Source organism: Leopardus geoffroyi, chromosome B4 (genome assembly GCF_018350155.1).
Source record: "Leopardus geoffroyi isolate Oge1 chromosome B4, O.geoffroyi_Oge1_pat1.0, whole genome shotgun sequence".
Taxonomy (NCBI): domain Eukaryota; kingdom Metazoa; phylum Chordata; class Mammalia; order Carnivora; family Felidae; genus Leopardus; species Leopardus geoffroyi.
This window is the reverse complement of record NC_059341.1, coordinates 120,993,772-121,020,334: the sequence shown is the minus strand read 5'-3', so window position 1 is coordinate 121,020,334 and position 26,563 is coordinate 120,993,772. Positions and strand designations below refer to the sequence as shown.

The 26,563-nt window shown below is 35.4% G+C and overlaps 1 protein-coding gene across 18 annotated transcripts in view; it reads left to right on the top strand.

Annotated features, from left to right (window-relative positions):
* The window catches only part of ANKS1B (ankyrin repeat and sterile alpha motif domain containing 1B), a 1,079,650-nt gene that overhangs the window by 167,315 nt on the left and 885,772 nt on the right, over window positions 1–26,563 (top strand). For all 18 annotated transcript variants that reach the window (XR_006709127.1, XR_006709126.1, XM_045464947.1 and 15 more), the window contains exons 3-5: window positions 4,617–4,773; window positions 11,551–11,847; window positions 25,715–25,790. Coding sequence is in view for 16 of the 18 variants with exons in the window: in XM_045464947.1 (XP_045320903.1) it covers window positions 4,617–4,773; window positions 11,551–11,847; window positions 25,715–25,790 (530 nt within the window). In the remaining 2 variants the exon portion in view is untranslated. The remainder of the gene's footprint in view (window positions 1–4,616; window positions 4,774–11,550; window positions 11,848–25,714; window positions 25,791–26,563) is intronic.

Below are 26,563 nucleotides of genomic sequence, written 5' to 3'. Positions count from 1 at the left end.
TGGTTAAGATATAGAGGTTATTTCTCTGCTATTTTATAAACTTTGTTCATCTATATTACTTAATATTTCATGCCTACTAACCTAGCACAGTCAACATGTTCATTTGTTGATACCACTGGAAGATATAAGGTACAACCTAAATAAAAATGAAAATTAATAATACTAATTTGGGGGGATCCTAATGTTAAATAAATCCTTTCAGCTTAGATACTATAGATAGTACCCCAAATTTAGTTTATTCTTAATGAGTCTGGATGAAAAGGGCCTATTTAATACATATTACTTGTAACATACATGTACAAGTATACGTCATTTCTTAATATACATCATAAGAAAGATTAATGGCAATTTGTTGATTAATATCTTATTTATGATTCAGTAAGACTGACAGACACAGTTTTGATCAGAAATATAACTTTAGGGATGCCTCGCTGGTTCAGTCAGTATAGCATGGGACTCTTGATCTTGGGGTTGTGTGTTCGAGCCCCATGTTGGGTGTACAGATTACTTAAAAATAAAATCTTTTTAAAAAAAGAAATATAGCTTTATATTTCACAAATATGTTTTCACATTAGAAACCTGAGCCATGCCAGTTCATTAGCTGATATCTTTGAATAAAGTGAAAGGTACAACTTAAATAAAAATTTAAACACACATTTAAATTTACAAATAAACAAATTTAATAAAAATGAATAAGTTTTTAAAAACTTAAATATAATAGTGTTTAGTTAGGATCTTAGTGTTCACCAAAGGCAATTTCATAGGCATACAGATTAGTTTTTTCAGATTTAGATATTAGGTACTGGTAATATCACATAATACAAATGTCAGTAAGTTAAAATTTTCACTATCTCATCAATCTTCCTGATAAATAAAGAATAAATGTATATTACATACATTATTAGAAAATGTCAACAGGACTTGAGCCAAGGAACAAATGAAACTCTGAATGGATTTTGTGGAGTAAGAGAAAATAGGATTGATGAACCCCTTAAACTATCTTCTTTACCCTTTGAAAGGAAATGCTTTTAGAAGTTTCAGAATATTTTTTTTTTATTTGGTTAGGCATTGAGGAATAAAGTTAAAATTCTTCACATAAGTATCTTTCTCTGATAAATGATAAATTTGGAGAAGGCTATTTTGTGGTAGTGTAAATTCCACTTTATAGATCCATATATTTAACTGTATCTTCTTTTGGTATCATTTTACCTTTTATTTAAATACTGAAATCTTTCATTAAAAAAATTGCTGGGATTGGTAAACATTGCTGTAGCTTGCCTTGAGAATATGTGTGATTGCATACAAATTTACAGTCATACCTGTTTTTCATTTGATTCACACCACAACCCATTCAGATTGTCAGGAAGACGTAGTCTTTAAATTCTATTTTAATAATACCTGAAAGACTGACAGAGGTTATTTGATTTGCTCAAGATAACCAAATTAGTAAATAGTAGAGTTGGTACCTTAAACCAGATATTCTGATTTTTAGCTGCTTTTGTTATTCATAGGTCTTGAATCCTTTTTACCCCATTGTAGCTATTTATCTCAGAATGGAAGACCCTATATAGTAACTCTTGCATGGCAGAGAGGTGAGGAGAAATATATGAACTGGACAAGCTTCAAGTGTCATTTGGATTTTCAGATTTCATTTTTACAAAGGTGATTTGCTGGAAGCATTTCTATTTTGAAAGGATTTTATTTTATTTTATTATTTTTTTTTTTCAACGTTTATTTATTTTTTGGGACAGAGAGAGACAGAGCATGAACGGGGGAGGGGCAGAGAGAGAAGGAGACACAGAATCGGAAACAGGCTCCAGGCTCTGAGCCATCAGCCCAGAGCCCGACGCGGGGCTCGAACTCAGGGACCACGAGATCGTGACCTGGCTGAAGTCGGACGCTTAACCGACTGCGCCACCCAGGCGCCCCGAAAGGATTTTATTTTTACGTGGGGCAAGAACTAATATTTTCGTATAGTGCTTTACTGTTTATTGAGTGACTTCTTTTCTGTGATCTCAATTAAAGCTCCTACCAATATTGACCAGTAGGCATTATTATTATTATTATATCCTCTACAGAAAAGAAAAAGAAAACTGAGCCTAAATAATTTCTCTAGGGTCACATCATTAGGCAGTTTGTGTAGCTGGGACTCAAATCCAAATTTTCTAAATTCAGATTTTATAATACTGGTTCTTAAAAAGAATATTAAAATGAGATTTATTCTTATTTTCACTGAAATCTTATCATTAGAAAATCTAGGACTCCTTGGAACTTTAATATTTGTACAACATTTTTTTGGTTCTTTTTCATCATGATTTCATGCATTTATATGTTAAATCTAGTGTTTCATGTGTGGGGAATGAAGATTAGTTTTCCCTTTACCATTCAAGATTCTTGGTTGAGGAACTCTTCCCTCTCCCCATAATAAAAAGATAGATTAGCAGGAGAAAAACAAGAAGTTTAGTTACATGTATACCTCTTGTATACATGGGAGATAACCCAGAAAAACGGAATTAAACTGAATTAATCCCCTGAAATGGCCCTTGCCACCACCTTAAATACCATTGCCTGCTAAAGATGAAAAGATGTTTATCAAAGAGAACCAGTTATGGGAGGTTAGGAGGAAAAGCGCAGTAAACAAGGTATGGGGTTGTTGTACAGCTAGAAGTTGCTACCTTCCTCCTTGATAATTCTAGAGATATAGAGTCCTTTTTCATTTTCTGGTACAAAAAAAAAGGGAGAGAGACTTCCTTACAAATGGGGATTTCTGTTATAAATTTAAATGTCTATTACAAAAAGGTAACTTTTAGTCCATTTTCAGAGCTTTTCCAGCATCTACTCTTGAAAGTAATCAGCCTAAAACCATCCTTATGCCAAAGAGACATATTTTGGGGTGGTATATTCTGCTCCCCTTCACAAGTTTAGATCACATTCTGGGCATTATATTTTACTTTTCACTGTAATGTTTGTGTTGTATCATGTCTATTTTGTATGTTTGTAGGGGGTAGCTGTTATAGTTCTAAACTATTCAGACTTCCTCCAATTTTTCTCATTTGTTACTTACATTTAAAGTCTGGCTTCATGAAATACTTAAATTTAGCTCTTTGTGTTACATTTGTTCTTACTACCAGTGATTTGTTATATATGAGAAACAACTTTAGAATTTATTGTAATTGCATATGTATATATGCATGTGTTTGTATATCTGTCTAGGATTTCATTAAGTGAATTTAATAGATTTATTTGCTTCAATTTAATTGCTTCATAAATGCTTCCAGGTGAAAGTGCATTTTTTGTTTAGAGTTACTGTTTTTGATTGCTTGATACAAAATTCAATATAATGTGTACCAAAACTTGTTAATTGTTCCTGAAGTTGGATATTACAGTTCAGAATTTTTGCTTTGAAAATTTGTTGGGGATTGGGTACAAAATACTATAGGTAGGGTATGTTGAGTATGAATTGATATTGAATCAGTAGTGGAACTTGTCTCATGAACGAATTGCCTTCTTGAAACCATTTTTAAAGAAAAAAATATTTATTGATTGATTTTGTGAGAGAATGCATGTATATACATGTGTGGGAGGGGCAGAGAGAGGGAGAAAGAGTACCAAGTAGGCTCTGTGCTGTCGGTACAAGTCCAGTGCAGGGCTCAATTCCATGAACTGTGAGATCATGACCTGAGCCAAAATCAAGAGTTGGTTGTTTAACCAACTGAGCCCCCCCAGGCACCCCTTGAAATCATTTTTTTAAGCTTGGAAGGGAGAGATGAAGGAGTGCAGAAGTATGAATAACACATATTCATAATATGTTGTATGCCATGGCTGAAAAATTATTAAACTTTCCCCCCCTTTCCTGCTGTCTGCTTTGTCTTTTATGTGCATTTTCAATTTATTATTTCCACTCTTTGCAGGAATGATGTATAAATTCTCTAAAAGTCTCTTGGTAGCATGATTTTTTTTTTTTTGTAAATAAGGAGTTTGCTTATCCTCAGCTTTTCCTTCACACTAACTCTTAGGTATGGGCTATTTGAGAAAAAACCCTTTTAAAAAAAATAGGAAGAGGTATTTTTATTTTTACTTTATTTTTTTATTATTATTTTTATTTTTTTTTATTTTTGAGAGAGAGAGAGAGATAGAGAGTGAGCAGGGGAGGGGCAGAGAGAGGGAGACACAGAATCGGAAGCTGGCTCCAGACTCTGAGTGCTCAGCACAGAGCCCGACGCGGGGCCTGAACCCACGAACCATGAGATCATGACCTGAGCCGAAACCAAGAGTTGGATGCTTAACCAGCTAAGCCACCCAGGTGCCCCGGAAGAGGTATTTTTAAAAAAGTGTTTTACTTGTTTCATTCAGTTATGAAATTAGATAAATGTTTCCCAAATGAATTCTATTAAGGACTTTCATTGGTTAGTTAGTGCTCTGTTTGTGTATGTGGTGTTGATGGTTTTCCAGGTAAGTAAAATAGCCAAATGTTGAATAGGCTAACACTTAAACCCAATTTTATGTCTCTTACTCTCAATTGCCAACCAGCAACTGGTATACTTTCATCGTTACCTGTTTAATGAAATCTGTGTGGTTAGCATATTTTCTTTTCTGTTTTTTTTTTTTTCTTCTAGGGACATAGTTCTCAAACTACTTCAGTATGAGGCTTCAACAAATGTAGCAGACAACAAAGGCTATTTTCCCATTCACCTGGCTGCCTGGAAAGGAGATGTAGAAATTGTGAAGATTCTTATTCATCACGGACCATCACATTCTAGAGTCAATGAACAGGTGCACTTGTCAAATGTTTGTTCATGCTATTGTGTTTTTAGTTTTGCAAAGTAAGGTAACAATGAAGAATTGATAATTTTTGTCTTTACTCTGCCAAAGATCTTTTCACTGCTAAATTTCCTAAAGGAGAAATTGTAAAGTTCCTTTGCACTTGTATTAGTTACATTGGCACTAAGTTGGGCATTTATAAAGATATTTGTTAATAAGAGAATCCCACATAAAGGAAATAATTGTCATATTTTTGATTGCCTTATATAAGCATTCATTTTGTAGTTTTTGAATAAGATAGAACAGAATTCACATTTGTAATATGAATTAGAGCTTTTCTTTTTCTTTTTCTTTTCTTTTTTGAGAGAGAGAGAGAGAGTGTGTGTGTACACCATCAGGGGGGTGGGCAGAGGGAGAGGGAGAGAGAGAATCTTAGGTAGGCTCCACACCCAGCATAGAGTCCAACAGGGGGCTCCATCTCGTGACAGTGAGATCATGACCAGAGCTGAAATCCAGAGTCAGTACTTAACCGGCTGAGCCACCTAGGCACTCCGAATTAGAGATTTTCTTAAGAAAATTTTAAATGCTAAAACATTGATGATGGATTCATTGCAAAATGCTTCCCGTGTATGTAGCACTTTCACAGTAAATAGAATTTTGTGAATCAAAATGCAAAATACAGTATATACAATTGCTAGTCATAACCATAAATATTTAAAAATTTTTTTTAATGTTTTAATTTATTTTTGAGATAGAGACAGAGCATGAGCAGGGGAGGGGCAGAGAGAGAGGGAGACACAGAATCTGAAGCAGGCTCCAGGCTCTGAGCTGTCAGCACAGAGCCTGATGCAGGGCTCGAACTCATGGACTGTGTGAGATCATGACCTGAGCTGAAGTCGGACACTTAACCGACTGAGCCACCCAGGGGCCCCACAACTGTAAATATTTTTAAGTTAAAAATTTCCTTTGCGTATGCCCAGAGTGAGTTGAATAAAACCCAGCAGCAATATAATGACAGAGAAAGTAAAAATATTTGCAAGTGCATAATATCCATATTACACATAACTGACATATTAAGAAAGGAATGCCGGTGTCTCTATTCTAAATAAATAAGACCCACAGATTCCAGAAAGTAAAATATGGTCCCCTAATACAGTATGATAACAAACATCTTGAGCTCTGCATGCCCCCTACTGTTCCCATTTTGTAAAACTATATTTGAAAACCAGCATGCAGTCCAACAATTGAATTACAACCATGGCATTAAGCTGCAGGTTGGCAGTTGTCCAACATCAATGCAAGTAGGTTACTGTAGGGCAAGCACATCTAATAAAGTGCAATTAGCATACTGTTCAAATGCATACAGACTTTGCAAGCCTTTGACTGAAATTCAGACTAAAGAATGAAAAGTAACCATAGCTCTAACTATAAACACCAAAGGGAAGAAAAATACATTTTTCCCCCAGAAAAATGCACTTGTAGAAAGTTCCTGTAGGTAGGGAAAATGTTTTATTAATTGGAAAAGTGTATTACTAATATTCATCACAAAATTTCTATGCTTATAGGTTATAGAATGCAGAATATTTTTTATGCAAATATACTCATAAATTCAATATTTAAAAAATGAGAGATATGTCTATCTTTATCAGCATATCATGCTGAAGGGAAATTTTTGGGAATGCTGTTATGTTTGTCAGAAAATCAAAAGTGAAAAGATCATTTGTGGGATGAGCCATCTGGTGGTTATTCTTAAAACTGTCTGAATGCCCCAAAGTGAACCTGAAATAATAAGATGCAAAAACCACCCAAGGTTAAAAAAGAGGATGCTAGTTTTTACAAGCAAAATATTTTTTAAATGACATGAAAATAAAAAAAACACTTAGAATTAATTTATATTTGAAAGTTGTTTTGTCTTGTGGTTTCTACGGGAAACAAATTGAAAATTTCTTGTGATTTTTAATACCTTGTTTTAATATTTGTTTATTTTTTATATGGTACTCCTTTAGCACTGGCCTATTTCTATCATTCAGTGTCATTTCTCCTAAAAGTTTCTGATGTGGGAATTTTATTTTCATAGCAACTTTTCATTTTAGGTTTATTTATTTTCCCCCTCTGAATAGGACAGAAATATACTAGCTACTTATAAACCTTTATGTATTTAAGCAATAGAGGGAAAGAATAAAAATGGTAATTAACATATACTGAGACATAAGATAGCCAGGTTATGCTAAGCACTTTCACCTATAATATGTTATTTAGTTAATTCTCACAACCTCTGAAGTGATATTATTACTCCCATTTTATAGGTGAGAAATCAGGCTCAGTAAAGTTACATAACTCATCTAAGGGCACACATTACTGAATTACTAACAGTCAGACTTGGACTCTAATTCCAGAGCCCTCCACAATAGCACATTGGTATTGTCATTGTAAATCCGTTGCTTATGGAGTATTTACTGTATGCCAGGTGATGTGCAAAGTACTTCATCTATGTTATCTTACTAAGCTCTACTGTAGCCCGATGAAGTAGGGATTAAATATTGTTCTTATTTTATATGTGGGAAGCTACCTTGGAGAGATTAAATAACTTGCCCATGATATCACATCTACTAAAAAATGCAGTTGTCATTAGTTTTTTTTTTTTGATAATTTTTTAAATGTTTATTTATTTTAGAGAGAGAGAGAATCAGAGGGGGGGAAGAGGGGAGGGGAGAGAGAGAGAGAGAGAGAGCGAGCATGAGCAGGGGAGGGACAGAGAGAGATGGGGACACAGAATCTGAAGAGGCTCTAGGCTCTGAGCTGTCAGCACAGAGCCCAATGCGGGCTCAAACTCAAGAGCTGTGAGATCATGACTTGAACTGAAGTCGGAGCTTGACTGACAGAACCACCCAAGCACCCCAAGAAATGCAGTTAGTATTTGAAGGCAGGTTTTTCCGACGCAAAGCTCAAGCTCTTAGCCAATAATACTCCATATTATTATAGTAAATTATGTGTAATTGTCAGGGTTTCATTCTGATTTCTGAAAGTAGTCTTTGATTTCTAATACACCTTTCTTTAAAAATAATTCTGTCTTATATATTGATATTTAAAGTTTACAAAGCATTTTCCTATACCCTAAGGTTTATAGAGAGGATAATATTCTAATTTTATAGATAAGATAGGTTCAGAGAGATTGAGTGGTTTACTATTGCTTGTAAGTGTGGGTTATTAGCACTTCAACCTAGGGCACCATTTTATACTGCTCTAAAATTAGTGGTCAGTTTAGGGCAACATAATTTTGAAAACAAAGTCTACCTTGCCCCGATTATCATTTTTATAATTGATACATCCTTCCCATCTTTTGTCAGCTGATTTATTATTTCCTTTTTTCTGATGTCATGCATGTTTACAATTTATATTTCTCTGTATATTCATCTCTTCCCCCCCTTTTACCTCTTTCCTCCAACATTAGGGCAAAAACACGAAGAGCCTAGCTCATAAGTATATTCTCTTGCCATTTACCAAAATTCAAACCTAACTAGTGTTAGTTTCCATTGGTTTTACTTTCCAAAGCAAGATGTTTTGGAAAATAGCTTTTGTTAGCTGTTTTTTTCCTACCACCCATTGTCTAGAAGTGTCCTATAGTTTTGGAGAACACCCATTTGGTTAAAAAAAAAAAAAAAAAGAAGAAGAAGAAGTAGGGATTAACTGTTCAGGAATGTTCATTGTAGATCTGCTAGCAGTTATCAATCAGTTCTTCTTCAGAGTCTGTTTATTTGAAATTAGATTCTTTTAGATCACTTGTTAGTATGGATACAAGTATACAATCATGCCTCTTATAAAGATAACACAGTTGTGGTCTTTCTCATGTGACAATACAAGTATGTATTGATCATGGATAAATTCTATGAGTATTTTCTTCTGAGTAAGTCTGGCATGGTTGAAATAATTTTTTTTGACTTCTGAACAATGATAATTGGTGTTAATAGACACAGTTTCAATTTTGCACTTATAATATCCTATGCTAAGGCCTCTGCAAAAGTAGAGAGGTCTTTGAGGAATGATTATTTCATAATTGCCATTTCTTTTTCTCAAAGAGGTGCTGTTTTGAAAATTGAATTTCTTTCCAACCAAGGGCAAATTTTATTTAGTCAGAAGGCATATATCTAGATCATATTTTTATGGTGTAGAGTAGTAAAATTGATTTTCTTATCAGGCTTCTACAACTTAGCCAGATAAACAGGGAATGTAGACCTGTATCTGGTCAGTCTCTATGGGGAAGTAGACTGTAGCAATACATTCAAACTAAGAACGGGAATGACTGCCTCCAAAATGATGGAAGAAATAATGCCTCCAGCTGAATTCCCATCCATCAGATTTTAACTTTTTGGTGACTGCCTCCAGGGAGTAGGTTTTTTTCTGGGCCTTATTCTTTGGTCTTCAAATGCCCTCTTCTGATACTTTTATTTGGAAGGTAAGTAGTAAGAAGCCTTTCGTAGTGCTCATTTAAAACTTTTTTTGCCACTCTGTCGTTAAGTTTTCAAATCCTTCCTCTGCTTTAAACTCTTTATTCTCAGCTTATCTGCATTCATCGGCCAGAGCAAGTCTGAGTTACTTTTAGGGACATTAAGATTTGTTCCGGTTTGAACCCTACTTACTCTTTTAATCATACGGTCGGAGCGTATATCTAAGTATTTATTTCCTATTACAACTCAGGGTTCTTTTCAGCAAAATCTATAGAAATTCTGCTTTCAGATCACTAATTTCCTTTCTTCTTTGACAATATAACAATACTTGGCAGGCAGTGTGGTGTAGGAGAAATGAACCAATGTATATACGCATTCAGCAAATGACAGTAGTAATAGTTGTTATTGTGGAAGATGGTTTTAAGAGCACTGACTTTGGGTCTAGGCTACATATGTTCAGATCCTGGCCCCAACACTAAAAGGCTGTATATTTGAGGGCAAGTTATTTAACTACTCAGTGCCTCAGTTCCTCATATATAAAATGGCAATAATGATAATATTCGTATCTATCTCACAGTGAGGTAAACGTAAATGTAACTTGTAAATGAGTAAACATCTATGGAATGCAACTGTGCCTGGTACATAGTGTTAGTTATGATGATGACTCTGATGATGGCAGCCCCTTTCTCAAACCCTCATTCAGGATCATTGCATTTTTGCTATTAAAATTTCTTGTTTACATTTTTCCTGACTAATGCTTCTACCTCCTGACATAGTCATATACCATCTATCTACACCATTTGCCTAAATGTACTGAAACATCCATCTACCTTATGAGTGGTTTAGTAAATTTTAATTCCAGCATAGTTAATATACTGTGTTATATTTGTTTCAGGTGTACATTATAGTGATTCAGTAACTCAATTTTTTTTTTTAAATTTTTTTTTCAACGTTTATTTATTTTTGGGACAGAGAGAGACAGAGCATGAACGGGGGAGGGGCAGAGAGAGAGGGAGACACAGAATCGGAAACAGGCTCCAGGCTCTGAGCCATCAGCCCAGAGCCCGACGGGGGGCTCGAACTCCCGGACCGCGAGATCGTGACCTGGCTGAAGTCGGACGCTTAACCGACTGCGCCACCCAGGCGCCCCTTCAGTAACTCAGTTTATAACTCAGTGCTCATCTAGATAAGTGTACTCTTTTTTTTTAAATAGTTTTTTCAAGTTTATTTTTGAGAGAGGCAGAGACAGCATGAATGGGGGAGGGACAGAGAGAGAGGGAGAGAGAGAATCCTAAGCAGGCTCCGCACTGCCAGCACAGAACCCAATGCTGGGCTTGAACCCACGAAGCCTTGAAATCATGACCTGAGCCAAAACCAAGAGTTGGACACTTAACCCACTGAGCCACCCAGGCACCCCAAGATAAGTGTACTCTTAATCCCCTTCACCTATTTCACCCATCCCTCTACCCCGCTCCCCTCTCGTAACCATCTGTTTGTTCTCTATAGTTAAGAGTCTGTTTTTTGGTTTGCTTCTTTTTTTTTCTCCTTTGTTCATTTCTTTCTTAAATTCCACATATGAGTAAAATCACATGGTGTTTGTCTTTCTTTGTCTTATTTCACTTAGGATTATACGCTCTAGATCTATCTAGGTACACTTTTTATCTTGCTAAACTTCTAGGAAAATCTTCTTGATTTTCCATTGGAACCCTTATTAGGTGTATATGTAATACTATGATACTTCTTGTAGATTGTCTGGCAATGGGTCTCAGTCTGTCTCTCAATCCATAATTACATTTCAGAATGATGCTGTTTAATCTGAGGGCCAGTATGTCTTCATTCTCTTTGCTAAAGGAGCAATAATTTGTACTTACATAGAAAATAAAATGAAACTTAACTTGGGAAATAATTCCGTAACTCTTTCATTGTCAAGAATTTACCATTTCAAGTGCCTTTTGGAAAGCCAGTCTGTTAAAAGTATGTTATAATTCTTATTACTCTCTCTCATTAACAAATGTCATGGAGGTATGATGCATAGTACAGATAACACTGACCATCTGGGCCCAGCAGGGCCACTGACTAACATGGCTAAATCATTTATCGCTCTTGAAAATTGAAATATATAATATAGGGAAAAATTTGACTTTTCCTCTTAAAATGATTAAAATTGTGATTTTTTAATGCGATAAACGATAGATCCTTTTTATCGGATATTCTATTAGGCATACTTATTAAAATAGGTAAGTCATAAACTTACATTTTCAAAGTATCTTTGGTTTTAAATTACTGTTTAGATTTTGATAACTGAATTTCTGAAAATCCTAATCTTACATCTTTGTCTTAACAGAACAATGAAAATGAAACTGCGCTACACTGTGCAGCTCAATATGGACACTCAGAAGTAGTTGCTGTTCTCCTAGAAGAGCTCACCGATCCTACCATCAGGAACAGTAAGCTAGAAACACCTTTGGACCTGGCAGCACTCTATGGACGACTTAGGGTGGTCAAAATGATCATCAGTGCACACCCTAACTTAATGAGCTGCAACACTAGAAAGCACACGCCACTACACCTTGCTGCTCGGAATGGTCACAAAGCAGTTGTTCAGGTGCTATTGGAAGCAGGGATGGATGTGAGCTGTCAAGTGAGTCTCCTTTTAGCTTTGCATTGAAAGTGATGATGCTCTTGCTTTGATGCAGATGTTAAAAGTTGTATGTAGAAATCTTATCATTTTTAAAAATTAAATTGTCCAGAAATATTTTTGTAACTACTACATTCAGTACACTGTGCCACATACTGTTTGGAAATATGAAGAGATATAAGGAGTAATTTCTAACCTCATTCTAATTTTAGGGCTATAGGAGTGAAAAATTATTACTAGAAGGCAGTTGTGTGTGGTATCATTAGTAATTGTTTCCTTTTTTTCCCAGTGTCTAGCACATAGCCTGACACACACTAGGAATACAGTCAAAGTTGAGTGAATGAATGAATGAATCACTCAAAATTCAATTTAACATTTTTGAGTATGTATGTTGTGTTTAATATGTTGACACATTTAGAATCCCTTTTTTCACAGCCCCCCTGTGGGATTGAGAACTATTAAGTAACAGTTAAGAGATGAGGAATCAGATTCAAAGACTTAAGAAGCTTGCCTAAGGATGCATAGCTGATAAACCTAGAATATGAATTTATATTTACTGATTAAAGTCCAGGCCTCAGTAGTGTGCTGTCTGTACATGATTAATGAAGGAATGATCACTCTGCCTAGGGCAATCAGAAAGAATTTTATTGGAGAGTTGTGATTTGAGCTTTGAAGCGTGGGTAACATTTGGATAGGTTTTATTTCTCCACAAGGAAAGAGCAACCTACTTTTTTTTTTTTTAAGGGCAACCTACTTTTATTATCTGTTTCAAGTTAACTCCAATTCCAAGGTTAGCTTCTTTTTTCTTTAGCCATTGTTTTCATTTTACTACTGTTTTTTTTCTTTTTTTTTTTGGTCTTCCAAGTCAGTGGCACCATTTTTATCTTCCAGAGACCCTTTTGGTTCCCGTCAGATTGTGTCTTCTTCCCTGTGTATTAGTATGCTATTGCTGTATAACAAAGTCTCTTGAAACTTAATGGCTTAACATAATGACTACTCATTTAGCTCGTAATTCTGTGGTTGGTGATTTAGTCTGAGCCTTGGTAGGTAGCTCTGTTTTGGCTGGGTTCTCTCATGTGTCTGGGGTCAATTATAGGTCATTTGAGTAGCTCTGTTATAGGATGTTGCCTGGGGTAATAGTGAGGCTGCCTTGTGTCTTTCATGATCCAGCAGGCTGCCTTGGGCTTGTTCATGACAGGGAACATAACAGTAATATGGTTCTATGTGCATGCATGTGTACACATGAGAGAAGGAAGGAGGGAGGGAACAGGAGTATACAAGGTCTCTTGAGGTCTAGACTGGGAGCAAGCATACTTACTGTCTTTTCTGCAGTGTTTGATTGGCCAACAGTTCACAAAGGCAGCTGAGATTCAAGGGTTGGGAAAAGAGATTGTACCTCTCAATTACAAGGGGGTGTGAATTGTAAAAGGGGTGTGAATACCCAGAGGGAACAAATGCAGCCAGGTTTGTAACATTCCAAGTGGAATTAGTGTTCACAACTGTGGGGTTACTTTTCCTAGGAATTGTTTAGAGGTTGAATCTTGTGTCTGTGGGGGATTTTTCATTGAAGTTTTAAAAATCATAGGCCTTCCAATCCTACATTTAAGGCTGGCACCCTAAAACAGACTTTTAATGAGAGCTTTGCCTGTATTACTTAGTTATTTAGATATTTATAAAACCTTTTTTAAAAGATGTTTGTTTATTTTTGAGAATGGGGGTAGGGACAGAGAGAGAGGGGGCCAGGGGATCTGAAGCAGCCTCCATGCTGACGTTAGAGAGCCCAATGCAGGACTCGATCTCACGAACTGTGAGATCATGACCTGAGCCAAAGTCGGATACTTAACTGACTGAGCCACTCAGGTGCCCTTATAAAATGTTTTCTTAATTTTTTAATTTATTCTACTTTAGCAGTCTTGAAAATCAGCACAAGAATTTTTGTAGCCTTCATATTAAAAAAAGCAACAACTTTCCCCTCAAAGGGGTATTGAAATGAGATACATATTTACTATTGTAAACATACTTTCTCTAGAAGTATATAAACATACTTTCTCTAGAAGTATGTTTAATGATAAGCTAGATATTTATTTTCTTTATGTTGAATTTCTTTAATCTAGAATTACTGCTTTGATAACACTTCTGGAATACTTTTAAATTTGGTGGCTCAGAGTACTTTTATAACTAAGGACTTTACGATGACTGAGATCAGTAACACACTTCATGTCCATGGCCAAAATTTTTCATATTTTGTACTAGATGACATGGCCAGAAGAGAAAGAGTCTGGATTCAATTTTATATGTATATGGTACATCTTTTCTTATGCAAAATACTACTTACTGTATTTTGTGCTTTTGGAGAATTGAAGATAAGTAAGATCTCTGCCCAAAACTTAGTGGAGGACACAGAAACTTGCAAGAATAACTCCTATACATGACATATTAAAATAAATAGTAGGGCAAAGTGCTAAGGACATAGCAGTGAAGAAAATATGGATTGTAATATGGAGGACTTGAAGAGACATTGATAGAGTGATATTTGAAGAGGAACTTGAAGGTCTTTAGGATTTTGAATTTAGATATAACTTAGCTTGCAGATGTGCATTTTATATGGTCAAAAGAGTGTTTTAAGATATTGAATTTGAATGCTTTTAGATGGGCTGTATACCTCCTAAAGTCCCAACCTTTCTCTACCATCATTGCCAGATTCATTCCTTTAGATTTTCTACTTTGCTCATATAGCATTTGGGTTTGTTACTACACATATCAGGTGAAAGGGGCACAGTATGTTTAGACCACTATGAACTTAATCAGAAGCATCAAGGCTGGTACCTGATGCTCACTCTATGATTTCATCTTGAAGGTTTTCTAGAAGTAGAGCTGACAGCATATTCTAAAATATATTTTGATGAGTTGAATCTTTCAGCATTTAGTTAGCCTTAGTTGATGTTTTTTTGTTATTATTGCTTTGTTCATAGAAAACATGTTTTCCTTTTGTTTAATTGCCTTTTTTTGGGTCAGTGTTTAATTTTATTATGTGATTCAAATGAATTATCACCAAGTTTGCCCATCAGATTCACTGCAAAATGTTTTAATATCAAATTTGAAGTTGGTATTTTTTGATATCTCACTGTCTGAGAGTGAAGAATACCAGACAGTAACCTTGAACTGTTTGAATGACTTTAATATTCATTAAATTGCTCTAGCTAATAAGTTGGAAGTTACCAGTATTAAAAATAATCCCATTTGGTAAATCACAGCAATACACTATTAGACTTTAATTACATTCAAGTCATTATGAATAATTCTTTAAAATTTAGAGATGTCTCTGGAAGATCTTGTCTTTTCCTTGTAATTACAAATGTTTTAAGATGCATAATTTGTGTTAGTATTTTCTGTAAAAGTTTTGGTTTCTGCTTCATTTATCTCCGAGCAGTTTTGAATTATAACACATATTTGAACTAGTGAGAAAAACAATTTAATTCCAGCTTAGGTGAATTTCAAATTATATTTATGTATAAACCCTTTAATCCTAAAGGATTTCTTAATAAAGAGAATCTGTCATATTAAGATATTAAGAAAATGAGTTTTAACTGGCAAGAGTCTCTTGAAATTAGTAATCATTTTTATGGATTTCAAACCTGATTTGAGTAAGTGGGTAGTAACTCCAAAGACTATGGACTCTTTTTATGCTAGTTCTTTAACTGTATTTCTTGCAAGCTTCTCTTATTAAAATTTAAAAAGTTAAGGACTAACAAAATACTAAGTCAACTGGATTTTATTTTAATATTAAAGGAAATGAAAGTAAAATTATAGAAAATTAATAACAAAGAGTACAAGTTCCCGTACTAGGAGCTGTTAAGATATAAAGCTGAGTAAGGTACCATTTTTGTTCTCTAATTGCTTATAGTGGCAGGAGAAATGTGTGCCTAAATGGATAGATTACATTTTAATAATCCACTCACTCTCCTTCTTTCCTAGATAATTATTTAAAATTTTTCCTTTCTTCCCCAAACTTTAACTCTTTCCTCCCTGTTATTTCTCTGTGATCTTGACTTTGCTTTTACTTAACTGAGAAAATAGAAGCTATTACATATTCGAACCACCACATTTGCCAGTGGATGTGTATCTGCCTTCCTTCCTGGTGCTTTAAATGAACTTTTTAGGTTTATCCCTAAGGCTGAGTCCTCTACTTGTGCACTGGATCCTCCCCTTAAAATACTATGCATTTTCCCCCCTCTCAATTGCATCATCTTTATAGGGACACAAAGATTTTACATTTCCCATCTTAAAAAAAAAAAAAAACAACTCTTTCTTGAACCCACATTTCCCTCTAGTCCTTGTTCCCTTTTTCTGATCCCTTTCATAACAACATATTTAGAAAGAGTTGATTTTACTCATTATATCAAATTTCTTTCCCCCATTCTCTCTTGAAACTACTACTCCATCTCTCTCACTCTTTAAGTGTTTTTCCCTTTGGTGAAGGTGACTAATGACTGCCATATTGTTAGATCTAACAGCCAATTCTTTGTCATCATTTTACTTGATTTATCATTGGCATTGACAAATCTCCCTCCTCTTTGAAAGGCTTTTTTCTTTTGACATCTGAGTCACCATTCTCTCTTGCTTCTCTGCTCCTTCTTGGTCTTACTTTAGGTAGAGTCTAAGACCTTGAATGCCTTTCATTTAGCCTTGCAGCTAGATAAATCTGTCAGGCCTCACAAACCTGTTATCCATAGGAGTTGGTAAAGGATTAAACCTTTCTGTGTTCTGTCCTCTTTTGTAAAGTCACACCTCTCTGTCCTCAGCCAGGCTTTGTTTAATTTCTTCCCAGTAGATCTTTACACTGTAACTCTGTAAACCCCTGTAATAGTTAGCTATTGACATTGCCACAATATTCTGTACAATAAACACAGAAAGCTCAGTAGTATATAACAGTAAGCAATGGCCTTTTTTTCTCATTCACAGGTTTGCAGGTAATCTGGGGAAACTCTGCTTCAGGCTGTAAGTTAGCTTGCTCTGCTCTATGTATATATTCCCTTTTTCCTGGGACTAGCCAGGACATGGCCTAAGTAAGCTCAACCAACAAGGCACATTTTAGTCTCTACTTGTATCATGTAGATGCCATACATTGGCTAAAGCAAGTCACAAAGCTAAGTCCCAGATCAAGGGGTGGGGAAATATACTTCAGCCATGTAAGTGGATGGCGCTGCAGTCATATGACAAAGGGCATATGAAACAAGGAGCGAATAGTGTAATCTACTCCATCCCTATTCCATGGTTAACTGCTCTCATCTTCCTGATCTCTAAGTATCAGTGTGTCCCAGGGCTTAGTACTTAGACCTCTTTTCTTCTCTGTCTGTACTTACTTTCTAGTTGACCTCATCCAATTCCTTGACTTCGACTAACATCTTTGTCTGACAGTAACCAAATTTATTCATCTTGGACCTTACCCTGAGTTCTAAATTAGGTACATAATTGCCTGCTAAACATATCTATTGGATGACTAGTGGGCATCCAAGCAACATTTCCAAAACTGAGCATCTAGCTTCCATAATTCCTTTTCCCCAGATTTGCCCATCTTCCAGTCTTTCCCATTTCAGCAAATGGCATTACCATCCTGCTAGTTGTTTGGCCCCCAGACAGAATTTCTTTCATATTTTACACGCAGTTCCTCAAAAAATCCTATTGGCTTTGTGCTCAAAATATATCTAGAATTTCACTACTTTTCATGCCCTCTACTATCACCACTATAGCTTAAGTCTTGTACATCTCCTGCCTCCTGCCTGGTTTCCCTGCTTTTTTCTTTGCCTCCATATTAGTCTGCTCAGGCAACCATAACAAAATCCCAAAACTGGGCAACTTAAACAACACATATTTATGTTCTCAGTTCTAGAGGCTGGAAAGTCTAAAATTCTGGCCGATTCTGTTTCTGGTGAGAGCTCTCTTTCTGGCTTGTAGATGACTGCCTTCTTGTTGTGTCCTCAAATGGTCTTTTGTGCAGAGAGAGAGCGAGCGAGCGAGAGAGCTCTGGTGTGTCCAACTCTTATAAGGACACAAATCCCGTGAGAAAGGTTCCTACCCTTGTGACCTCATTTAACGTTAATTACTTCCAGAAATGCCCTGTTTTCAAATACAGTTGCACTGTGGGTTAAAGGTTCAACATATGAATTTGGGGTAAGGGGTGGACACAAACATTCAGCCCGTAACAGATTCTTTTCAATCTGTTTTTAACAAAGCAGCCATTAAACTAAACCAGATTATATCACTTTACTGCTCAAAAAACCTCCAGTGGCTTTCCATCTCACTCGGAGCAGAAGCCAAATTCCTCACAGTGGCTGACAGGTGTCTTATACAACTTAGTTCCACTGCCTTTTTGAAGCCACCTCTAACTATCCTTTGCCATTTTTTCACTTAGCTTAGCCCTAGTGGTATTGTTGCTCTTGCTGGAACATACCAGATAAGCTTCTGCCTCAAGGCCTTTGCTTTACTAACCTACATGACTTCTACCTGTGCTTTCTTCAGGTGTCTGGTCAAATGTTACCTTACCAGGGAAGCCTTCCCTGACCTATCTGACTCACCACTCAAGCAGCTTCTTTTCCTTCCCTTTAACTGAAAATCCATCTTCCCTATTGGGACACCATATTCCCACCAGCAATCTCAGGCCAGGCTACTAGGCACTATGCTACATAAACAAGACGATTTGTTCCCTGTCCTCATGGAGTTGAAGGATTAGTAGAGAAAACAGGAACTAAGACTATAAATGAAAATTACCAATTGTATTAGTGCCATAAAGGAAATACACTGGTTGCTATGATTTTGAATGAAGGCATGGGGATGTCTCTCTTAGGATGTGCCACTTAATTGGTCCTAGCCCAAGATGGTTTATAAGAAAGAGAATATACCTAGAGAGAAGTTGAATGAATACTCAGAGAATTTCTGGAAAAAGGAAGCATTATAAGAGGGGTGCAAGATAGTATAGTTACATATAATCAGTCATTTACCATGTATTTATGGGGTGCCTGCTTTGTGCCAGGCATTGCCTACTATGTGCCAGAGAATATAGTAGTAACAGAATAGAAATTGTGCCTACAGAAGGGAAGATGACTCTATAAAGGTATGGAGTAAAGAACAGTGAGATATGGGAGAGGAACTCAAAGTTATAGCAGTTCACAGGAAATTTCTTTGGTTGGCTGTTTTATTGCCAGGTTGTGGAAAAGTGTGTGTTTTTATGTAGAGTGCAAGGATCCAAAGAAGAGACTGAAATTGAAGACGCAAGAGAAAAGGTGAAGATAGTTCATGAAATTCAAGAAGTGGCAGGACGTGATAGATAAGAGCAAAGTAGAGGATTAGCTGTAAGGAGGATAACAGAAGAAAGGACAGGTAAAGACAGAGGCTGGAATTACCTTACGTTAAATAGGAAAAGTTTGCCTTTGAATAGGAGGAACATTATTTCTGAATAATTTGAAGACACATTTCTCTTATGCCACCCCCCTCCTCAATCTGAACTTTCTTATAACCTTCAGCTATTCTTCACATGATGTTTTTCTGTCTTTTGTCTTTTGGGACCCTCTTCTCTGAGTACATTTCAATCTGCCAACGTTCCTGTAAAAGTTTATTACCTACAGTTGAACACTGTATTCTAGCTATAGTCTAGCTAATGCAGGATACAAAAGAACAGTTTCTTCCCAGCTTCCTCTGAAATCATGTGCAGTAAAACCTTGGCTTGTGAGGATAATTTGTTCTGGAAATGTGCTTGTAATCCAAAGCACTTGTATATCAAAGCAAATTTCCCCATAAGAAATAATGGAAACTCAGATGATTTGTTCCACAACCCAAAAATATTCATATGAAAATGATTAGTTCTGTAACATATTACAAAATAATAAAGAAAATACAAAATATAAAGAAAAATAACCAAATTAACCTGCATTTACCTTTGAAAACCTTTATGGCTGGTGTGAGGGAGACAAGAAAGGAGGGTTATTGGGTAGGATGACTTTCACTGTCACTAGTGGAATCACTTCTATCTGTTGGCTCAGTGAAATAAGTCTTTTTCTTTTCATGCAACTTTAACAGGGAACTTATCCAGTGACACTTGCTTTTGCTTCCTTTTGAGGATTTCGCAGAAATGTGAATTGCACTGTTGTGAAATAGATTCATCACTCTCATTGCTACAGCCTTATTTGGGTGGTGCTTTCCTACAAAATTTTGCATTGTTTCCCACGTTTCACACATGTCCCTAATCTCATTTGAAGTGTGGGATTGCTCCACCTTTTTTTCCTCCTGCTTTGCAGATGAGATGCAGATGTAGATGTATAAAATCTTGCAATTTCAGCCATTCACATACCTGATTTATACTTCTCGATGACTTCCGTCTTCACTTCCACTGTAATCATCTCCTTCTTACTGCCTGTCTTTTCAACCTTTTTCTGCATGGCCATTGTATATGCTCCCTTGGACGGTGACTACAGTACAGTATTAATAAACTCTTGTCATACACTGTATTTAATGTAACTGGCAATAAGGCAACAGAGGAAAGGGTCTATGTCTGTAGGCAGCCTGACCTAGAATGAAGCAGAGCCTTCTTAAACTTATTCTTGTATGGAAAATGAAGGACCATCCATCAGTGCTTTGAAGTGACAAAAAATACACTAGTGCTAGTTGTGGGCATCTTCCAACGTTCTGAAAAATCATTGATTTCTGCCAAACATCATGGCCTGAGACCAAGCATCTGAGCTTGGGAGATGATCACCCAGAGTCTGCAGCAAGACAGAGAGAAGAACTATTGGCTCAGTTGTGATCATATGCCATTTGGCATCACTTATTACTTGTATTACAAGATATCGTTTGTTAAATTAAAAATTATTAGAAATGTTTGCTTGTCTTGTGGAACATTCACAGAACAAGTTACTTGCAATCCAAGGTTTTACTGTATTTATAAAGACAAGGATGTTCTTATCTTTTAAATTCTTTTATCCTAAGAGATGCCCATAGGGCTAATTGGTACTAGCCAGGGTGCCTGTGGTTGTAACTGCCGAGTTAAATGCCATTCTAGTTGGCTTTTCGTTATCTCCGTTGAAGTTATCTTTATTCACAGGTTCTTATTTCTTACAATAGTTATGGGTCTTGCTTCTCATAGTTTTCATCTCCACTGGTACCTGTGCTATTTTCTCTACTGATCATCACACAGTCTTTATACTTGTCATCTTTGTTCTGTTTTTTCCTTTAATAAAGAACTGGTCTTCCTTTATCTGGTCACTCTCTTTTGTAAGCTCAGGAGGACTATGTTAGAGTGTTAAATTCAGAAGGGGGAACCAGTGCAGACAAGCTCTGACATCTCTACATCTCTTTTCTATCTGCTGTTTTGGCAGTCTGGTAGAATACATAACCCAAGAAACCATTTTAAAACACCTTGAAATTCTGTATAAGATATAACAAAGATCTCTTTATATGTGTGATTGAACTTCCCACAGAAGCCACAGGAATACATAGGGCTAAAAACAAAAAGGAAAGAAAAACTCTGGACTTAAAACATGGTTTCACCCTTTCCTATCCCTTATCTTGTTTTTTCAGCTTTGGTGCTACTGAGATTTGGCCTTAATAGACATTTCAAATCAATAAGCTAATTTCTTTTGCCTTCATCAGCAATTCAACTATTGACATTACTATGTATATCATTTTATTTTATGTCTTAGCTGTTTTCATTATAACTTGTGTTCAGAGGGATTTTTCTTTAGCAGTGCTGAGATATGAGTGCTTCATAGCTCATTACTGGATAAATTTTTAAGTGTTACTGTATTATCAACCACATAACTATATGTTTTATCTATCTTGGAAATTATATTTTATTTTATTTCACTTTATTTAATTTCATTATCTTATTTTATTTTTTGAGAGAGAAAGAGAATGCATGCAAGGAGGGGAGAGGCTCAGTCGAAGAGAGAGAGAGAATCTCAAGCAGGCTCCACACTTAGCACAGAGCCGACGTGGGGTTAATCTCATAACCCTGGGACCATGATCCAACCTGAAGTCAAGAGTCAGATGCTCAATCAACCGAGCCACCCAAGAGCCCTGGAAATTATGCTTATTTTAAATGATTAATTCAAAAAATGGAGAAATATAATCCATGAGAAAAGCAGTACCAAAATCCTGGGGTTGAGAGGATTTGGGTTCACCTATGTCGGTGCTATTTCTTTGTTATTTCTTTGTATTCCACTTGCTTAGCACATGTTTTGGACTAAATATTATTTCATGAAAATACAGTTTTTCAAGATTTGGCGAGTTATGGATTATAGATTTGGAATAGAGCACTGAGAATGGTACTAATTTGAATGAGGGTGATAGACGCAGACTCAAGGTAGGGTGTGGTAAACTGGAGAATATTCTGTAATTAACCTGTATTTTGATAAGGAAAAGTTCATAGATGTGACATATTTAAATTTCATACTGTTTATGATTAAATGTGATACCAGGAAATGGTTCCTTATATCACTGTTTACCTTAAATTTATGAGGACAACCCATTCCATTTTGACAGTTCTCATGTTCTCGTACTAATTACAAAGAAGCTAATAACCTTGGATTTGGAAAAATTGATTAATTTTTTTTCATGCTAAAAATATGTTTATCATCTTCTAACCTTTTCTAGTTTTATTCAAGGAGTCAGGTCTCCTTATCCATTGTATAAAAATACTAGTTCTATTTAACGTAACTTTTTTTCTTGGAATAATGTAAAGGAGATTATCTATGCACACATACACACACAATATATATATATATATTTATGTATAATTTAAAAATATTAAAATCATTGAGACTTTTAAAAAGTTTTCTAATTGCATTTTTAACAGCAATGATAATACTCATTATTTTATAAGTAAATAAAATGCTTTTTAAGTCTTATTTGTTGTTTATCTTGTTTAGCATTCCCAATAACCCTATCTAGTTTTTAATACTTTCTTTATTTACAAGCTATATGAATTTTCAAAGATAGTAAGTGATTTCCCTAAAGTTGTATAGCAGCTGAAAGCTAAACTGTCATTGGAACCCAGGTCTTTTACATCTGCTTCCTCCTGAAGAATTGTTTATTTATAGTGAAGTTAACATAATTTCATTTCCTAGAATAGTCCATTTCAGTGCCTACAGTGCCCACTCTACTGTATCAGAGTATCTAGGAATCCAAATTAGTACAAAAAAAAGTAGACATTATTGTTATATTTTTATTTTCTTAAAAAAATTTTTTAACATTTTATTTTTGAAAAACAGAGAGAGGCATGGTGTGAGTTGGGGAAGGCAGAGAGAGAGGGAGACACAGAATCTGAAGCAGGCTCCAGGCTCTGAGCTGTCAGCACAGAACCTGAAGTGGGGCTTGAACCCACAAGTGGTGAGATCGTGACCTGAGCCAGAGTCAGCCACTTAACTGACTGAGCCACCCAGGTGCTCCTAGTGTTATATTTTTAAATATTAGACTTAGCCTTCTCTTAATCATTCTCTATTCAACATTACTTCTTGGACCTCTAGTCCTTCTGAATTAAATTCATGGAAATTCTCTTTTTAAGGATCTGTAGTAACCACTGTTTGAAAATGTCTTTATTTTGCTCTCATTCTTTGAAGATAGTTTGGCTGGCTGTAGAATGCTAGATTGGTAGTTATTTTCTCTTGACACATGAAGATATTATACTTTCTTCTGGTTTTATTGTTTTTGTGGAGAAGCCAGCTGTTGATGTAATTTTTACTTTTAGACAGTTTTTTCTCTGAGGATGTTTTTAAGGTATTCTCATTATCTTAGGTGTTCTGTAGTTTGCTGTAATATATTCACAATGTATTCTTCTCACTTAACCTTGCTTGGTATTCCCAGAATTGAATATTAGTATCTCATTAATTCTGGAAAGTCTTTAGTCATTGAATTACTTATTCCCTGTCCTCTTCTTCTAGAACTGAGTCTTACTCTATTCAGTGTTTTACATTTTCCATCTCATGTTTCTTTGAATTGCATTATGTACTTAAAAAAGAAATCCACCATCCAGTTCAGTACTTTTTTTCCCAGCTGTATCTTATCTGTTGTTAAACCTTTCTATTTAAAATATTATGTTTTCCATTTTTAGAAGTGCTATTTAGTTCATTTCAGATCTGGCCAGTTTTAATATTCCTCTTGTTCTTTAGTTATATTTGATATCTTCTTTTCATGGATCATATATATTTTTTATATTCTGTAGCTGACCATCACGTAACATGTGAAGTTTTTATAGGTTTTATTCTTTTATTCTTGCTCATGGCTTGTTTTCTTTAATGTTCAGTGATTTCTGATTTTGAATTTGTGTTTCTTAGAGCTTGATCTGTTGGAACTCTCAGAGGCCTGAGTTTAAAGTGTATTATTTTCACAATGGATTTGTATCTGTTTCTGCTAATAAGCATTTATATTTGCCTTGGTACTACAAACCCAGGATCACTTAATTCTACATTTTTCACTCAGGATTGGAGGGTTAGGGGAGCACAGAGATTGTGTAATTTTGATCCCAAGACCATGTGAGGGCAGAACTGTGGTTAGAAATTCTTAGGGGGAGGGTGTTATTTTTGCTACTACTGTACTCCACTTAGAACTATGATCTAGATAGGAATTTTTAATTTCTCCGTCTGTGCAACACATTTATTATTTTTTTTAACTAAGGATGTTGTCCTTTACAGATTTTAGGTTTTATTTTTTTAAAGTAATCTCTGTGCCCAACATGAGGCTGGAACTCATGACCTCAAGATAAAGAGTAGCATGCTCTACCATTGAACCAGCAATGTGCCCTCCAGAGGTTTTAGATTTTTGCAGGAGCCCTTGATCTATCTCTCAGCTTTCTTGGGCTTCTTTGTCTCCTGCCCTCTTGCACCTTGAGTAGCTGGTTAAAGCCCAGGCACTAGTCTGCCATGGATTGGCAGTTTCCCTGGAACAGTTTCCTGCTCCAGTACTAAAGCCCTGGGTTCATAGTTTCTGTCCCCACTTCCCTTCCCCAGGCTCTGAGGAATTCCGTTATTTTTCCTTTTCTTCCCTGTATTTAAAATGTAGTTTAGCTTTTCAGAATATTTAAGGTATGCTATTCCAGGAAGAGTTTTTCTAACATAAAGTCCAAATTTTTTTAAGAGTGGAAGGAAATAAAATTAGTAATCAGAAAATTGCGTGGGAAACACAATAAGAGTGAAAAGAAGATTATTTCAAAGGGTATTTTTCAGAGAATCAAAAAATAATGTATTTGTACCCCATATTGAGATTATTTCTTAAGGAGCTGAATACATTTCCGTAGTTTATTTTTCCTTTTGTACAGTTTTATAAAATATTTATAAATTATTTTTATTTCCATTTTTTATTAGTGTCTGTACATATCATGACAGTCAAACTGTAATTCAGAAATATTGCAGTCATGCTTTTTTTTGAAGATAAATTTAGATCACATTGATTCCCAGTCTCCTTAGTAATGCATTTGTAAATCATTTTAGAGTGGGTTAATTATGCAATAGGATTTTATTGATTAACAAAGCTTTTACATTATATATTATTTTATAATGATATTTTTACTTTGAACTGAGATTAGAATCCCAGAGTAGAGATCAGTTTTAGTACAAGGAGACAGAATTGCCATAATGACATTATTCAATTTAACACACATACACGTATGCAGGAGGACCTGCATTGGATTTTGTTCTTAGAATTTCTTCTTTTATTCCATAGTACCTTTCTGTCAGGGTGTGCTTAGATTACAGAGAATATGTACAAATACATAAAGTCACAGGATTTTTTTTAACTTGTAAGCATTCTTAATGCAACTGTGCTTCTTTCTCTTTTTCCTTTTTCTTTTCACTTTTCTTCTTCTTCTTCTTTTTTTTTTTTCCAGACAGAAAAGGGGAGTGCACTTCATGAAGCAGCTTTATTTGGAAAGGTGGATGTTGTGAGAGTTCTGTTAGAAACAGGTAACTATTGTGATTCTCCATGGAGCTTTTTCTGCCAAATACAATTTCTATTTCAGGAGTAGACAAAGGGAAATGGCACAGTTCTTTCATAATCACCCTTACTTTTTACCTTTACTCCACATTGCAAGTGCATATTCATATCACATAGAATTGAGCCTCAATGTTTAGATAAAATTGATATAAATGTGCACCTTCCTTTACTCAATAGACTTGTCAGTAAAAAGCACTTAAAAATTACAATTGTATACATTGAAATCACATTGAAATATACTAGAGAAATTACCAAAAGGAAAAATAATTCTCTGCCTTCTACAAGAGAGAGGAACTGATCCTTATGAAATCATGACAATTGCTCGGTTTATCGAAAACATAATATTTCCCTAGATTATTATATTGGGAACTGTGATTAATAGTGTTCCCTATCTTTAAGGCATATTTACCTTGTTATTTCATCAACTGAGTAGCTATTGTTTGTAAGCTGCAATGATTTAAAGGGAAAGTTTTAGAGGGAATGCTTTGAAGGAATAACAAAGAGGCTTATTTGTCTTCATATGTATATTATGAATAAAATGAAATAAAATTGGAACTGAGGTTGGATTTTTTTAGGATCAAAAAGCATGGGTACAAATTCATACTTGGAAACTATTGATGTGAGTCTTTTGTGCTACAGACTACATTTAATGTATTTATTTTCTGCTGTTAAAAAATGGAAAACATTAGCTGACTGTGGCATTTTGGTTGTAGTTATACTGAGTGAAAATTTCATGTACATT